Here is a 12,042-nt window from a genome sequence, read left to right on the forward strand (position 1 = left end):
AACCATAATCATTCTCCATTTGGTCTATGTTACAACAAACAATATGTTTTTGTTTCTTGCTGATGATCTTCCTCCATTTTAATATCTATATATCTTTCTCAATCTCCATTTTTATATTTCTTACCATTGCTTTTCTCTCTCCACCCCTCTTTCTCTCTCCCCTTCTCTTTCTTTGTTTGCGTCCCCCTATCTCTCTCCCATTGTTTCTCTCTCTCTACTTCTCTCCATTCCTTTTCTTTCCCCTTCTGTTTACCTTTATCTATTTTTATCTACCCCCCTCGATATTTCTCTCTCGACTCCTCTTTCTCCCTCTTTCCCTTTCTTTGGTTGCCTCCCTCCATCTCTCTTTGTCCACTCCTTTTCTCTCCCCGTCTCTCTATCTTTATCTATCCCCCTCTCTATTTCTCTCCCCACCACCTCTCTTTCTCTCTCTCTTTCCCTTTCTTTATTTGCTTCCCTTCATCTTTCTTTGTTTTTCTCTCCCTGTCTCTCTCTCTCTCATTGTTTTTCTCTCTCTCCCCACTCACTTCTCTCTCTTCCTTTCATTCCCTTCTCTCTATTTCTCTCTCTTTCCCTCCACACTCTCACTCAACGCATCTTGTTACAATCAAAATCAAATATAGAAAACAAAAAAGTTATAAAACAAGGACATTGAAAGACCCTCTCTCCCCACCTCTCTCTGTGTGTCTCTTCCCCCTTCCCCTTTATTTTTCTATATTTCCATTCTCTCTAATTCTCTCATTGTTTTCCTATTTCTCTCTCCCTCTCTTGCTCTCTATTTGTTGTTCTCTCTGTTTTCGTATCTTTTCCTCCCTCACTATTCTCTCTCCCCCCTCTCTTTCTCTTTCTTTATTGTCTCTCTCTTTGTTTCTCTCCCCCCTCCTTATTTCTCCTCTCTCCCTTCCTTCATATCTCATTTCTCTCTTCCTCTCTCTCTTTGTTACCTTTCCCCCCTATCTCTCTTTCTCTCTTCGTCTCCCTTCCTTCATATCTCGTTTCACTCTTTCTCTCTCTCTCTCTCTCTTTGTTGTCTTTCTCCCCCTTCTCTCTCTCATTCTCTCATTCTCTACCTTCCTTATTCTCCCTCCCTCCTTTTCTCCCTTTCTCCCTTTCTCCCTCTCTTTCAATGCATTTCATTACAAAGAAAAAAAAGAAAAAGAAAATAACAAAACACAAAAACAAAGCAAGAAGAGGCAATATACCTACCTCAAAGGCTTGTAGATGAATTATTTTCTACCTCCTCTTCAAAGTGTCCCCTCTTTCTCCCTTGTGAACTTCTCCCTCTTCTTCGCGTACAACGACAGTGGTGACAATGATAGTGATGATCTCTCTCTCTCTCTCTGTCTCTCTGTCTCTCTCTCTCTCTCTAAAATGTTTGTGGCAAATGATGCACTCAGGTTTTCGATGCTTTTTTTCTTAGACCAACATCACTATTTACATTGCAATTAGCATCGTAAATACAAATTAGCAACGCAAATAGTGATGCTAATAGCGACGAGGATAGCGAGGCCACTATTTTGCATTGCAATTCACTGCTACTATTGCCCCATTCCCTTGTAAGTGCCAATTTGGGTTATTCTAAACCAACCCTTAAGGCAAAAAGGATAGCTCATATCATATCTAAGTGCTCCATACACTTAGCAATGTAACTCGCTCACAAAAGTTTGCTTGGAAGGTTGCAAAAATGAGAAATATACATATTGTAGAAATTACACTGGCATAATTTAGTGCACTAAAATTACGTGAATAAACAAGATTCTAAAGGATTAATCAAGGGAGCTACTTTTGTATATTGTCACTAATATGTTAGGACTTGATTGGATAACTAAAGCCGATTCAGGTGTATGTGTGGGAGACGAGAGGGCAATTTCCCCAATAGAAATGCCCTATGGTTGGGTGGACCCAATTAGTTGGGTGGCTTCTCAACTCATTAAGATGAAAAGGGCCAAATCTTGACTGTCCTAAGGTTTGAGTCTTAAAATCCAACTTAGTAGCATTTTAGGGGGATGGGGTGAGATTATAACCATTGGTAGAGGGGTTGACATTCTACTCCTCCTGATATCTCACTCTATTTAAACCAAGTGTAGTATTGGCTCACTTCTAGCCTTGATTGATTGAGAAGCGATCTTTCTTATATAGACATTTGAATGTCATTAGGAGACTTAGAGAATCTCTAGGAACCTTCAAGTTAATCCTTGTGGTCAAGCTAGATGCTTCTCTTACGAGGTAGACTTGGGAACCACCTAACTGGATAAGTTTGTGTGTTCCATGGGATTTGGATAGTGTTGCTTAGGATAGGTGTCCAAGTGACTACTAAATGCTACCTTTGTAGCTCCACTAAGGTAGGTACATCACAACAAGCTTTCAAGATGCAAAATGCTACACATAATGAGAGATTAGCACATTCCTTGATATGACATTCAATTACAAAGCTTGCCAATGAGACAGTGTGCCTTTGGGAAATGGGCTACATTTGCCATACACATCCACTAGAGTGTTGCCAAGAAAGGCATCTATGTCCAAGCCCTCTCTACCTATCTTAGGCCTCTTTCCAAGTCTTTCACCATATCACAAGCCTTAAGAAGCCCACTATAAAGCCAATAGAGAGCACATCAAATTATTAAAGACTTCAAGCAAGCTCCCATATAGAATTGTTATTGAGATCTCTATAGGTTTCTAAGGCTTGTTGTTGCATGCAAATGCACAAGTACAACACTTTGCAAGGATATGTATCATGTCTAAACCTTTGCAATTGGAGGTTGGGGACCTTGACAACCGCCACCATCGTGGTACCGTATTATTAGATCAAACTAGAGGCTATATTTCTCAAGAGGCTTTTCTTGTTCTCTTATGAGCTTTCAATGGCCATATTTCTCAAATGGCTTTTCTTGTTCTCCCATGAGCTTTCGATGTAAACTCCCTTTGACGAGCATACACAAGTTAACACTTGATGCAATAGAGGTGTATATGTGTGCATAGGAGCATCATCTTTTTGCTATCAGCACTCTTCCCTAAAAGTAGGTCACAAGAATCACCTTGTCATCATACCATTGTAGTAGTATACACAAGATGTTTTAGACTTTTTTCTATGTTGGAAAGGGGGCTCTTTTTCGTTGTTTTCCCCTTCAATGTTTAATGCCACAACCTTTTGCTAACGGGACACCACAGGTCTTTCGTTCCCAACTGCCCTTAGCTAGGTATAAGGCCATATTCATCATGCATGGATTATGGCATGAATGTCTAAAACTTCAAAGATGTTCCAAATTTTCACTAGGGTAGCCTAGATACTTGCCTACTAGAGTGAGAGGGCGGTCATGATGAAAGAGAACATGGTGGGTGCACTGGGTGGTGGGGGACGGAGGGTTCTTTTTTTTTGGGTGGGTGTGCTGTGGCGGAGGAGATATATAAGCAGTGCATCTAGGTATAAAGGAAAGGGGGAAAGAAGGGAACATGGCCAATTGCGAGCTTTATCGCAAAGCAAGCATTGGCACCAGCCTGACGGGCGCCTTGGACGAGCTCGTCATCAACGGCGCCATCTCCCCTCTGCTCGCAGTCAAGGTCCTCATGCAATTTGACAAGGTTCTCCTCTCTCTCTCTCTCTCTCTCTCTCTCTCAGACTGTCTTCTTGAACTTCCTTCTTGATTTTCTCTTGGTATATTCTTCTTTGCCTGCTTGTTACGCCTACTGGGAACATGGCTAGATTTGGCGCAGGAATTTGTGTTTGTAATTTGCTTCTCTCTTTTTCTGCGTGTGTCTCTCTGAGAGACTCTCTTCTTGGAAGGGTTTCCTGACTTCTTTCCTTCTTTTGTTTTGTTTCTTCCTCACCTGCTTGCCATGCCTGCCGCCTTAGATTATCGAGCAGGAATTTTACTAGATTTAAGAGCAGAAAATTGTCTTTGCCACTTCAGATTATCAAGCAGGAATATTACTATGTTTTAGAGCTGAAATTTGTCTCTGTAATTAGGGATTCTTGGCGCCGCAGATCGATCTGCGTGGGAGAAAAAATTTGCACAGCTTTCACGATAAGTAGCAGGGTAGAAAACAGCATAATAGTAATGCTTTAGGAACTTGGCTAACAGGAGAAGAAATGAAACTGCAACAGCTTCTGTGCGAAAGAAGATATATGAGATCTCCCTCTTCACGCCTTACCAGAAAGATGAGATCTCTCTCTTCCCAAGGCGTGATGCATACTCCCATACAGGAATTGCCTTGATCGCCCTGTCAGAGCCTTCTTTCTTTGGCTTGCTTTTAGATTTGCTTATTCTTTTCATGAAATTGCCTGGAGCTGATTCTTAGTGCTCGATGCAGTAAGAATATCTCTGTAAAGTTCGTTGTCTCCAGAGTGCCCATTACAAATGTTCAAATGTCAAAACGTTGGGTGCACCTTTCGGGTTTAGCCCTCGTATAAACCCTAACTCCTGTTTTGCTGATATCCTGCTGTGGATTCTGTGTTAAAGCTTTCTGGCCGATTGTGCAAATAAAAGAGGAACTTTCAGTCTATTTATTATGCATTGGCTTTATCCCCATCACTAACACAAACTCACTTTTAAAAATGTTGATCTTCGATTATGAGATCAGTGGAGTTTTATCATGCAAGAATTTAGCACAACCCTAAGAAGTGTGTGAGGTAGGACTGAGAAAGGGCTGGGTGTGTCCTGAGAAGGGGACATATGAAAATGGGTGAGATATACCATGGTGCAGTCGTATACAGTTCTGGTTCCATACTTTGCCCTTCTGCAGATGCTAATATAAAATTCTGTCTTTCTTTCTCCCCTATTTTGGTTTTTCTTGGTGGATGAATCTAGATTTGGCTATTTATGCGGGCATTGGTTTTGGTTTGCAGAACTTGTCTACTTTTACAGACTTGTGACAAATTATTTTTCATGTAATCCTACTTATTGGTCCCATTCAGTGTAAAAGAGCATAGGACTTTTTTTGTTTGGTTTAAGGGTGAAGGTGGATGTCCCTTCTCTTAAAAGTAAGAATGAGATGAGTAACATTATTCCGTTGGCTTTCTTTTTTTGGGTGGTTTGATTGTCAGTTGGCCCTTTTCAGTAGTTTAGAGGGGATTGTGCAACTTTTTTTTTTTACTCTTTAAAAAGTACAATCATAAACATGATCTACTGGATAGGCGATTAGGCAGAAAATGGGTGATATTAATTGCTCGTGTATTGGGAAAATTCGTATGACATAACATATACCAAGTACAGGATGCATGCAAGGCTTTGGCATCATACACACTTCTTGAAAGGGTAAATATGTTGTGAGGTTGATTGAAAAGCTTCGCACCATTCATAATCTATAGGGACACACATATTGACTTGAGGTTTTTTTTTGTTTGATTCTTTGAATTCCACTCTATGTTTTGTTGGTTTCTCATATACCTGGCCTTGCCCAAGCCTTAGCTTACCTCGACTAGCGAGCTTTTATTCATAACTTGTCTTCAATAAAGAATAGAGATGCTAATATGTTTTGAAAACTTGCAATCAAGTCAACTCTTTTACAGCTTCAAAAAGTTTTTATGCTTTTCCAATATGTGGCAGTCTATGACTGAGGCTTTGCAATCGAAAGTCAAGTCGAAGGTTAGTTTTAAGGTATGTCTCATACTATACTAGTTTCTTGTGGGTCGTAAACCATATTGTTAAATGTTGACAGCATTATCCCAGGAAAGTCTTTTACAGGCTGGAAATATGTTGATTTATGTTTGATTCTTGCTTTGAAAAAGAAATTGTATTAATTAAACATATATAGACTTTGAAATGATTTGGATCTCTAGATTTGGCATAGTTTAAGGGAGATTGTTTAGATGAAAATCACATTGCAGTTCATGGCTATTGTTATATTTTGGATTCCTGGTTTTTCGAAGTCAAGCTCATTTTGCCACTTGCTTTCCTCATCCTGAATTTAGTTGGGCTTTGGTGAGCTCTTCATTCCATTATTATTGTAAGGTACATTCATTGTATAGTCGTTTGTGGTGAAGTGCACTTTGAAATTTGGACATGAATATATCAACATCTGAAATCTTATTGTTGCAAGGAAACTAATATGTAGGCATATTTAGAGGGCCTTGACTATATCTGAATTGTGTTTAACTTTCAGCTTAGGATTGCCCTGATGACAAAAACATAATGGGCTTGCTCCAATTCATTTCCACATCTATTAGATGCTAGTAGAAGTTGCTTGCTATCAATCGCTGCACAATTAGGGAGTGATGGCTTTTCTCCATAGGTTCCTTCAAATCCTTTTGCATGGATTAATTTATTTATGATATTGCAATTTGCATGCTTTAGATTTTTTGAAGTTTGGCAAAACAACCCTAAACAAGTCTTTTATTGTAATTGACCTGTGATCCAATATCAAAACTAATCATTAGTTTAAGTTGGTTATTGAAATTGCTTCAACCATAAAAAGTATCCAAGTAATCAATGTGAAGAAACAACTCTAATTAGACAGTTTAATTAATTTCTCATTTTACCAAGAAAAATCTATATAATACCACACTGACAGCTTCATTCTTTGAAATGCCCCCTAGGCTACCTGGGCTTTATCATGTGAAACTTCCAAAAATGCTTGCTGTGCTAAATCTGCCAGAGCATGGTAGCATGGAGACAAGGACCATTAGCCTTAGTCTTCAACACAATAAGATGAGCTTAGCTAAATAACTAGAAATACAATAGGATTAGAATTTTATGCCATATCAAAATTTCTTAATAGAAGCAAACTAACCTTCCTTCACAATCACTCTTGCTACAATAGTAGTTGTGAATTATACTAATTTGACAATGCTCTTTCACATGTAGCTATCTGTGTGCCCACGTGGCATGCTGTATATCACGTGTCCCCCATGTGTCACTTACCAAAAGAGAGGTGTTTTGCATATAAGTCCAATGGTCTAGCTTTTCGCCTTTGACTTATTGATCTTACCCACGAATGAATTTCTTTCTTTAAGTATAAAAGAGTTGTCAAATGAAAAACATATTCCTTCTCGAATGGCTGCATTTATCATCATTGGATAGTTTGAATGGAGTATCATATCCTCAAGTTGTGGATTTGTGCTGCACTTTCAAAGTTACTTTGTCTTTAGTATTTAGTGTCATGACATTTAGCATAGCCATTTTTGTGTATAAATTGCTTTGCCTCCAATAATTGAATGAGCTAAGGGAGCCTTTAAAGTCTCTTTGGCTCCAAAAACTATCTCAATCTAAAAAAGTGTTATATGATCTTAATAACTAGATTTGTGAGAATGCACAATGAGTAGAAGTGCAATGTAGTCAAGACGAGCAAGAGCATGAATAATAACAAGAAGGACAAGCATGCATCATCATCAGGAACAAATTATCATTATCACACAGACAACATTATACAAGAGCAATACCTTATGGGAAGCTCCACAAGCTCGTTGGTTCTCCTCCCCAGCGTGTCTAGGAATTGTGTCAACATCATGAGTGGGAGAGGGAGCACATATATCTACACCCCCCCCCCCCCCCCACAACACACACACCTAAAACAATAATCAACATTGGTGATGACTTAACAGATGTCCCAAGTCTAGGGATTAATGAAGCCTATGATATGCTTAATAAATACAATGTAACACCTCTCAGATCATAGGTGATCAGTATGATAAATATAGAATGATGTAGGCATGAGAAAATACTCAGTACCAACAACGATAATAGATGCACCATGGATGCTTTAGCACTAGGTATACAGGTCAATTGTAGATGTGCCTTGGAGAAAGCACTTATGTTGACATTGATCATAAACAACCCTTGATCATAGAAGAGTAGGAATTGTCAATTTAATAGTGCCATGTTATATATTGCTTGTTGGTCTTTCATGAAGCATAGATCCACTGCCTCTAGCATCTTGTTAAAGTGTCTCCCATGTGAAATCCAACTAGGACTCGTGCTGTGAATGCATCTCATCATGGACTTGGAGTCAAACTTGCTTGAGCATGCTTGACCACCACTCTCTCATTGTTCCTGTTTGGCCTAGTAACACGAGTGTTATTCTACTACTAGAGGACATCTTCCCCTCCTTGGGCCAATGCATGCACCAGAGGAGAAACAAATTGCAATAGTGGAGTCCAGGAATAGAAAGCACTGTGGTAGCACATAGCTGTCCAAGGGCCAGACATGCACTGTAAAGCTGGAGTTGTATTCATACCTCTGTCATTGAAGCCACCATGACATGGATCTTGGACAAGGAACTGAGAACATCAAGTTAGACCGAGGAGTGAGCACTTGATAGAGCAACAATCTGTCCACCAGTGGAACAGAACCAACCGTGCCAATCAAGAAACGGATGATCCGTTTTGCAGCCATCACCATCAGTGATCCATCTACACAATCATCACTCACCATCAGTGATCCATCTACATGATCGTCACTATGTAAGCAAACACAAGATCACGAGGAATGAATTTTTTGTAAGCATAGAGGCAACAGTGCACAAGAGTCGTACCACATGGGAAGCTCTAGGGTTAAACGCTCTAACCAAACGGACATGGTGTTCAAGCTCCGACTGCTGAAAACTTGCCATAGTTTTTTGAGAAAGTGACCTGCTTGGCGGCTTGCCTGGTACCTGCTGCTCCTGCCCATCCATCTATCTGCCCTTGTTGGCTTCCCTTGGCTTATTAGTTTATCGGTATACCTCTTGCTTATCCATGTTTTTCATGGTAGAGTTAAGCAAAACAACTGAAGCGAGCCTATTTTGGAAGCCGGATCTCAAATCATGACAATTATAGAGAGAGTGACTATATTTTTGATGGAGACTTTCAGAGAGTGATGATTAAAAACATCCTGATGATGTAGCCATGCACAGTGATCCAAAAGTCTGATAAATGCTTATATACCCAAAATGCTATAGATGTTCACCACATGGGAATATTTCAAATAACATTCAAGGAATACACCATAAGAAAGAGCTGTAATGCTGTTACAAGCTGCTATAATAGCAGACGTTTCTTTAAGTTGACCACCTGTTGTGACCTAAGCACATAAAGGATGGCTCTAGACCAAAAGACTGGAAGAGATGACTAGTGTATTTGGGGTAATCAGCTGGCCCAGCAGCCATTAATAGCATGATCTAGCATGCATCCATGTTGTGGACAGCATTCCTGATCAAATAGTAGCATAAGTGTCAGGTGGAGATGCCCATAACTTTGCATTAGTTGAGAAATTGTTAACCTTTCAGAAGAAAATTGTCCAGGATGGGCATACATGCATTGTTCAAATCTAACAGTCAAGAGAATTGCAATGTGGTATCATGTGGTAGCCTGCCACGTGTATGTTTCCAAAGTCAATATATCTACTTAGCTAATGCCACTGCTTTTGTTCCTTGTTTTAATTGTTGAAGGATACCTAAAATAGTAATGACCACTGACCACCTTATCTTCACGTCCTCCTTTGACATTTTGTGTTTTAACCTTTGAGAACTTCTCTAACATTCTTGCATAGATGGTATCATCTAACACAGGGATCCTCTACCTGTTAACTTGAATGCAGCCACCACGGTGGTAGCTTGTCTCACCTCAACTTGGGGACGAAATTCTTCTGATTGAGATGAACGGCAAGCCAGGGCCCAGGAGTTTGATGCGAGAAGAATTCTTAAAGGCATAAGGGAACTAGGCGGTTAAGGACCACTTGAAAACTGCAAGTCATTGTCATCATTTTCGTGGAGGTGGTACACAGACTTGCACTCATTCATGCACCCTTTAAAAATCGGCTCCTTGGGTCTACTATTGGATTCATTTTTCATGGGTTCTACATCATGTGCTCCCATTTTCTTATCAAAGAAAATATCTATCGAAATGTGAAATGGACTCTTGGAGGTGGTATGCAAACTAAATACTCATTTGCATGTCCCTGCATGAAAATTCCCCTCCAAAAAAAAAAAAAAAGCTGCTTGGATCTACTTTTCCAAAGACAAGTGGATCCTCTAGAGATCACTGCAACCAAACGTTTGGGATCTAGTCCTGATCACTACATAAGCAAAAGATGTGACTAATACTGTGCCTAAGAGCTACCCAAAGGCCGCTCATAGATGGTGATATTTTTCTGCTGAGCCTAGCAAGAGGAGAATGCTGAAATGCAGGTTGTATTGCTCCACATTGAAGCTGCTGTACCATGGATTAGTGGATGACTTCATTCACTAATGCCATCATGGAGTTCTCGACCCAAACTGATTGAAGCAGCCGTGTCAAAGGTGTGAGGCATGGATAAGGAGAGTGGATTGGAGTCAATGTCAAAACTGAGTGATGGATGGGGGGGACTGGTGAGCGGAGCAGCATATGGGCTGCCAGAGGGCACAGGTTCCACGGGCGGGAGGAGAAAGAGGAGGTGGAAACAAAGTGCAAGGGTGCAAGAGGCAGATGGGAGGAGAGGAGGTGGCATGAGGGGGTAGTGAGTGAGCAGCCTGGCTGTCCGAGGGGGAGAAAACATTAACCAGTAGAGGAACCCCTTGTTCACAGACAGAGTTATGTGCAACGTGGCACAGCTTTGTCCAAGCTTGTTAGTGATTAAGGCTGAAAAGGCTGATGCATGGGTGTGACATTGTGACCCCTGTGCCTAGACAGAGTTACATGTAACGTTGCACAGCTTTGTGCAATCTTGTTAATGATAAAGGCTGATGCATGGGTGTCACTGAGAATTGGGAATCTTTTTGATGCTTAAGAGGGCTCAGTTATGTCCCTACTTATTCAAGCTTGAGGTCTTTTATGACAGCTTGATCCTTGTTCCTAGACAGATTGTGTAACATTTCACAACTTTGTACAAGCATTTTTACTGAAAAAGGCTGATGCATGGATGTCACATTGAGAATTGAGAGTGTTTTGAATGCATAAGAGATGCTTAAGTTACGTTGTGTCGCATTCAAACTTGGTCTTTAAGACTTCCTGTTTGTGTTGCTCTTAAGGAGCTTGTCCTTCTTTCTCATCTTTTATTTTGCACAAGTAACACCCAGGGGTTCTTCATGTACACTTTTCCCTCAGGTCCAAAATAGTTGAGGGTACCTGGTGAATGAAAGCTTCCGTTTTTTACTGTTCTTGTAAATCCATTTCAACTGCTTAATGTTTTATTCAGAGCTATTTGTGTTCTTACCGTTCTGCATCGTGCTTCTGCTTGTCCCATTGTTTGAAATTTCTTCTTGGGAAATAATGCATGTTTTCTGTTTATGGATCTTGTTTTTATCTGTTGAACTGTGTTGACTGCCATAGAAATTGTATGCTTGCATGAAAATTAGATGTTTAAAAAGTCTTTTAATATGGATATTTTTACACTGGTAATGTGTGGTCATGTGAGTGCATGCAACACATGAGTTAATTTAACCATTTGTCATAATGCAGGGGCATTTACACACCTACAGATATTATGATAATGTGTGGACATTCTTTCTGGAGAAAGCAGTGTTTAAGACAGAGAATGAGGTGATACCAGTTGAGATGGTGAAAATAGTTGCTTGTGATGCAAAAGTACTAGCTCGCTGATTCTCTGGCCTTCATCAGTTCTGAAGTTGTGAGGATCTTCATGACTCTACTGTAGGGTTCTGTATGTCTCTGTCAAGGACGAGGCATCAGTACAGGCTAATCTATCTTATAGTTGTTTTACTGCAATTTTAAAACAAATAGCATATTTCTAAGCATTCTCTCGCTCTACAAAAATTTTCATCCTGGCATTTCGTGTATCAAACATGATCAACAGCAGTAACGATACTAGTTTCCATGAATCAAGTTTTGTAATCTGGAGTTCGAAGCAGAGGATCAAGCATTGTTGTAAAGTGTTTGTGTGTTATACCAAAGTCTTGCCTTGCACGGGGACATTGAGAATTCCAAGTTTGATGTGTAATCATCAGTTCTGTGCTCTATGCAAGTCTTGCCTGAAACGTTAGGAAAGCTTTGCTTGTTTGTTTTATCTATGCTGTGAAGTCTAGGGCAAATAGGTGTCCCAAGCAGCTGCTACCTGAGTAATACATGCTAAACCTCCTTCCTACAAAGTATCAAGGGAGGTTTGCAAATAGATACTCTTTTTTTTTTTGTGAAGA

The 12,042-nt window shown here is 40.1% G+C and overlaps 1 protein-coding gene across 2 annotated transcripts; it reads left to right on the forward strand.

Moving 5' to 3' along the window:
- The first annotated feature begins 3,381 nt into the window (after nt 1-3,381).
- Nucleotides 3,382-11,727, forward strand: LOC148036132 (transcription initiation factor IIA gamma chain / TFIIA-gamma (TFIIA-S)). 2 transcript variants are annotated; one of them, XM_087678134.1, is made up of 3 exons: nt 3,406-3,579; nt 5,544-5,594; nt 11,348-11,727. In XM_087678134.1, exons 1-3 carry the CDS (start codon nt 3,451-3,453, stop codon nt 11,486-11,488), a joined length of 321 nt encoding a protein of 106 aa, XP_087534260.1. In that variant the 5' UTR covers nt 3,406-3,450; the 3' UTR covers nt 11,489-11,727. The 2 variants fall into 2 exon arrangements, with proteins under 2 accessions (XP_087534261.1, XP_087534260.1); XM_087678135.1 differs by lacking the exon at nt 5,544-5,594 and having other exon boundaries at nt 3,382-3,579.
- Nucleotides 11,728-12,042: the final 315 nt, after the last annotated feature.

Source organism: Lygodium microphyllum, chromosome 5, assembly GCF_053477565.2.
Source record: "Lygodium microphyllum isolate KBCC chromosome 5, Lygodium_microphyllum_v1.1.10, whole genome shotgun sequence".
Lineage (NCBI taxonomy): Eukaryota > Viridiplantae > Streptophyta > Polypodiopsida > Schizaeales > Lygodiaceae > Lygodium > Lygodium microphyllum.

Bases quoted from the DNA above. Each gene is read 5' to 3' on its own strand.
- LOC148036132 (XM_087678134.1), top strand. From the start codon at position 3,451: ATGGCCAATTGCGAGCTTTATCGCAAAGCAAGCATTGGCACCAGCCTG. The intron at 3,580-5,543 runs GTTCTCCTCTCT...AATATGTGGCAG, and splicing joins TCCTCATGCAATTTGACAAG to TCTATGACTGAGGCTTTGCA. The intron at 5,595-11,347 runs GTATGTCTCATA...GTCATAATGCAG, and splicing joins AGTCGAAGGTTAGTTTTAAG to GGGCATTTACACACCTACAG.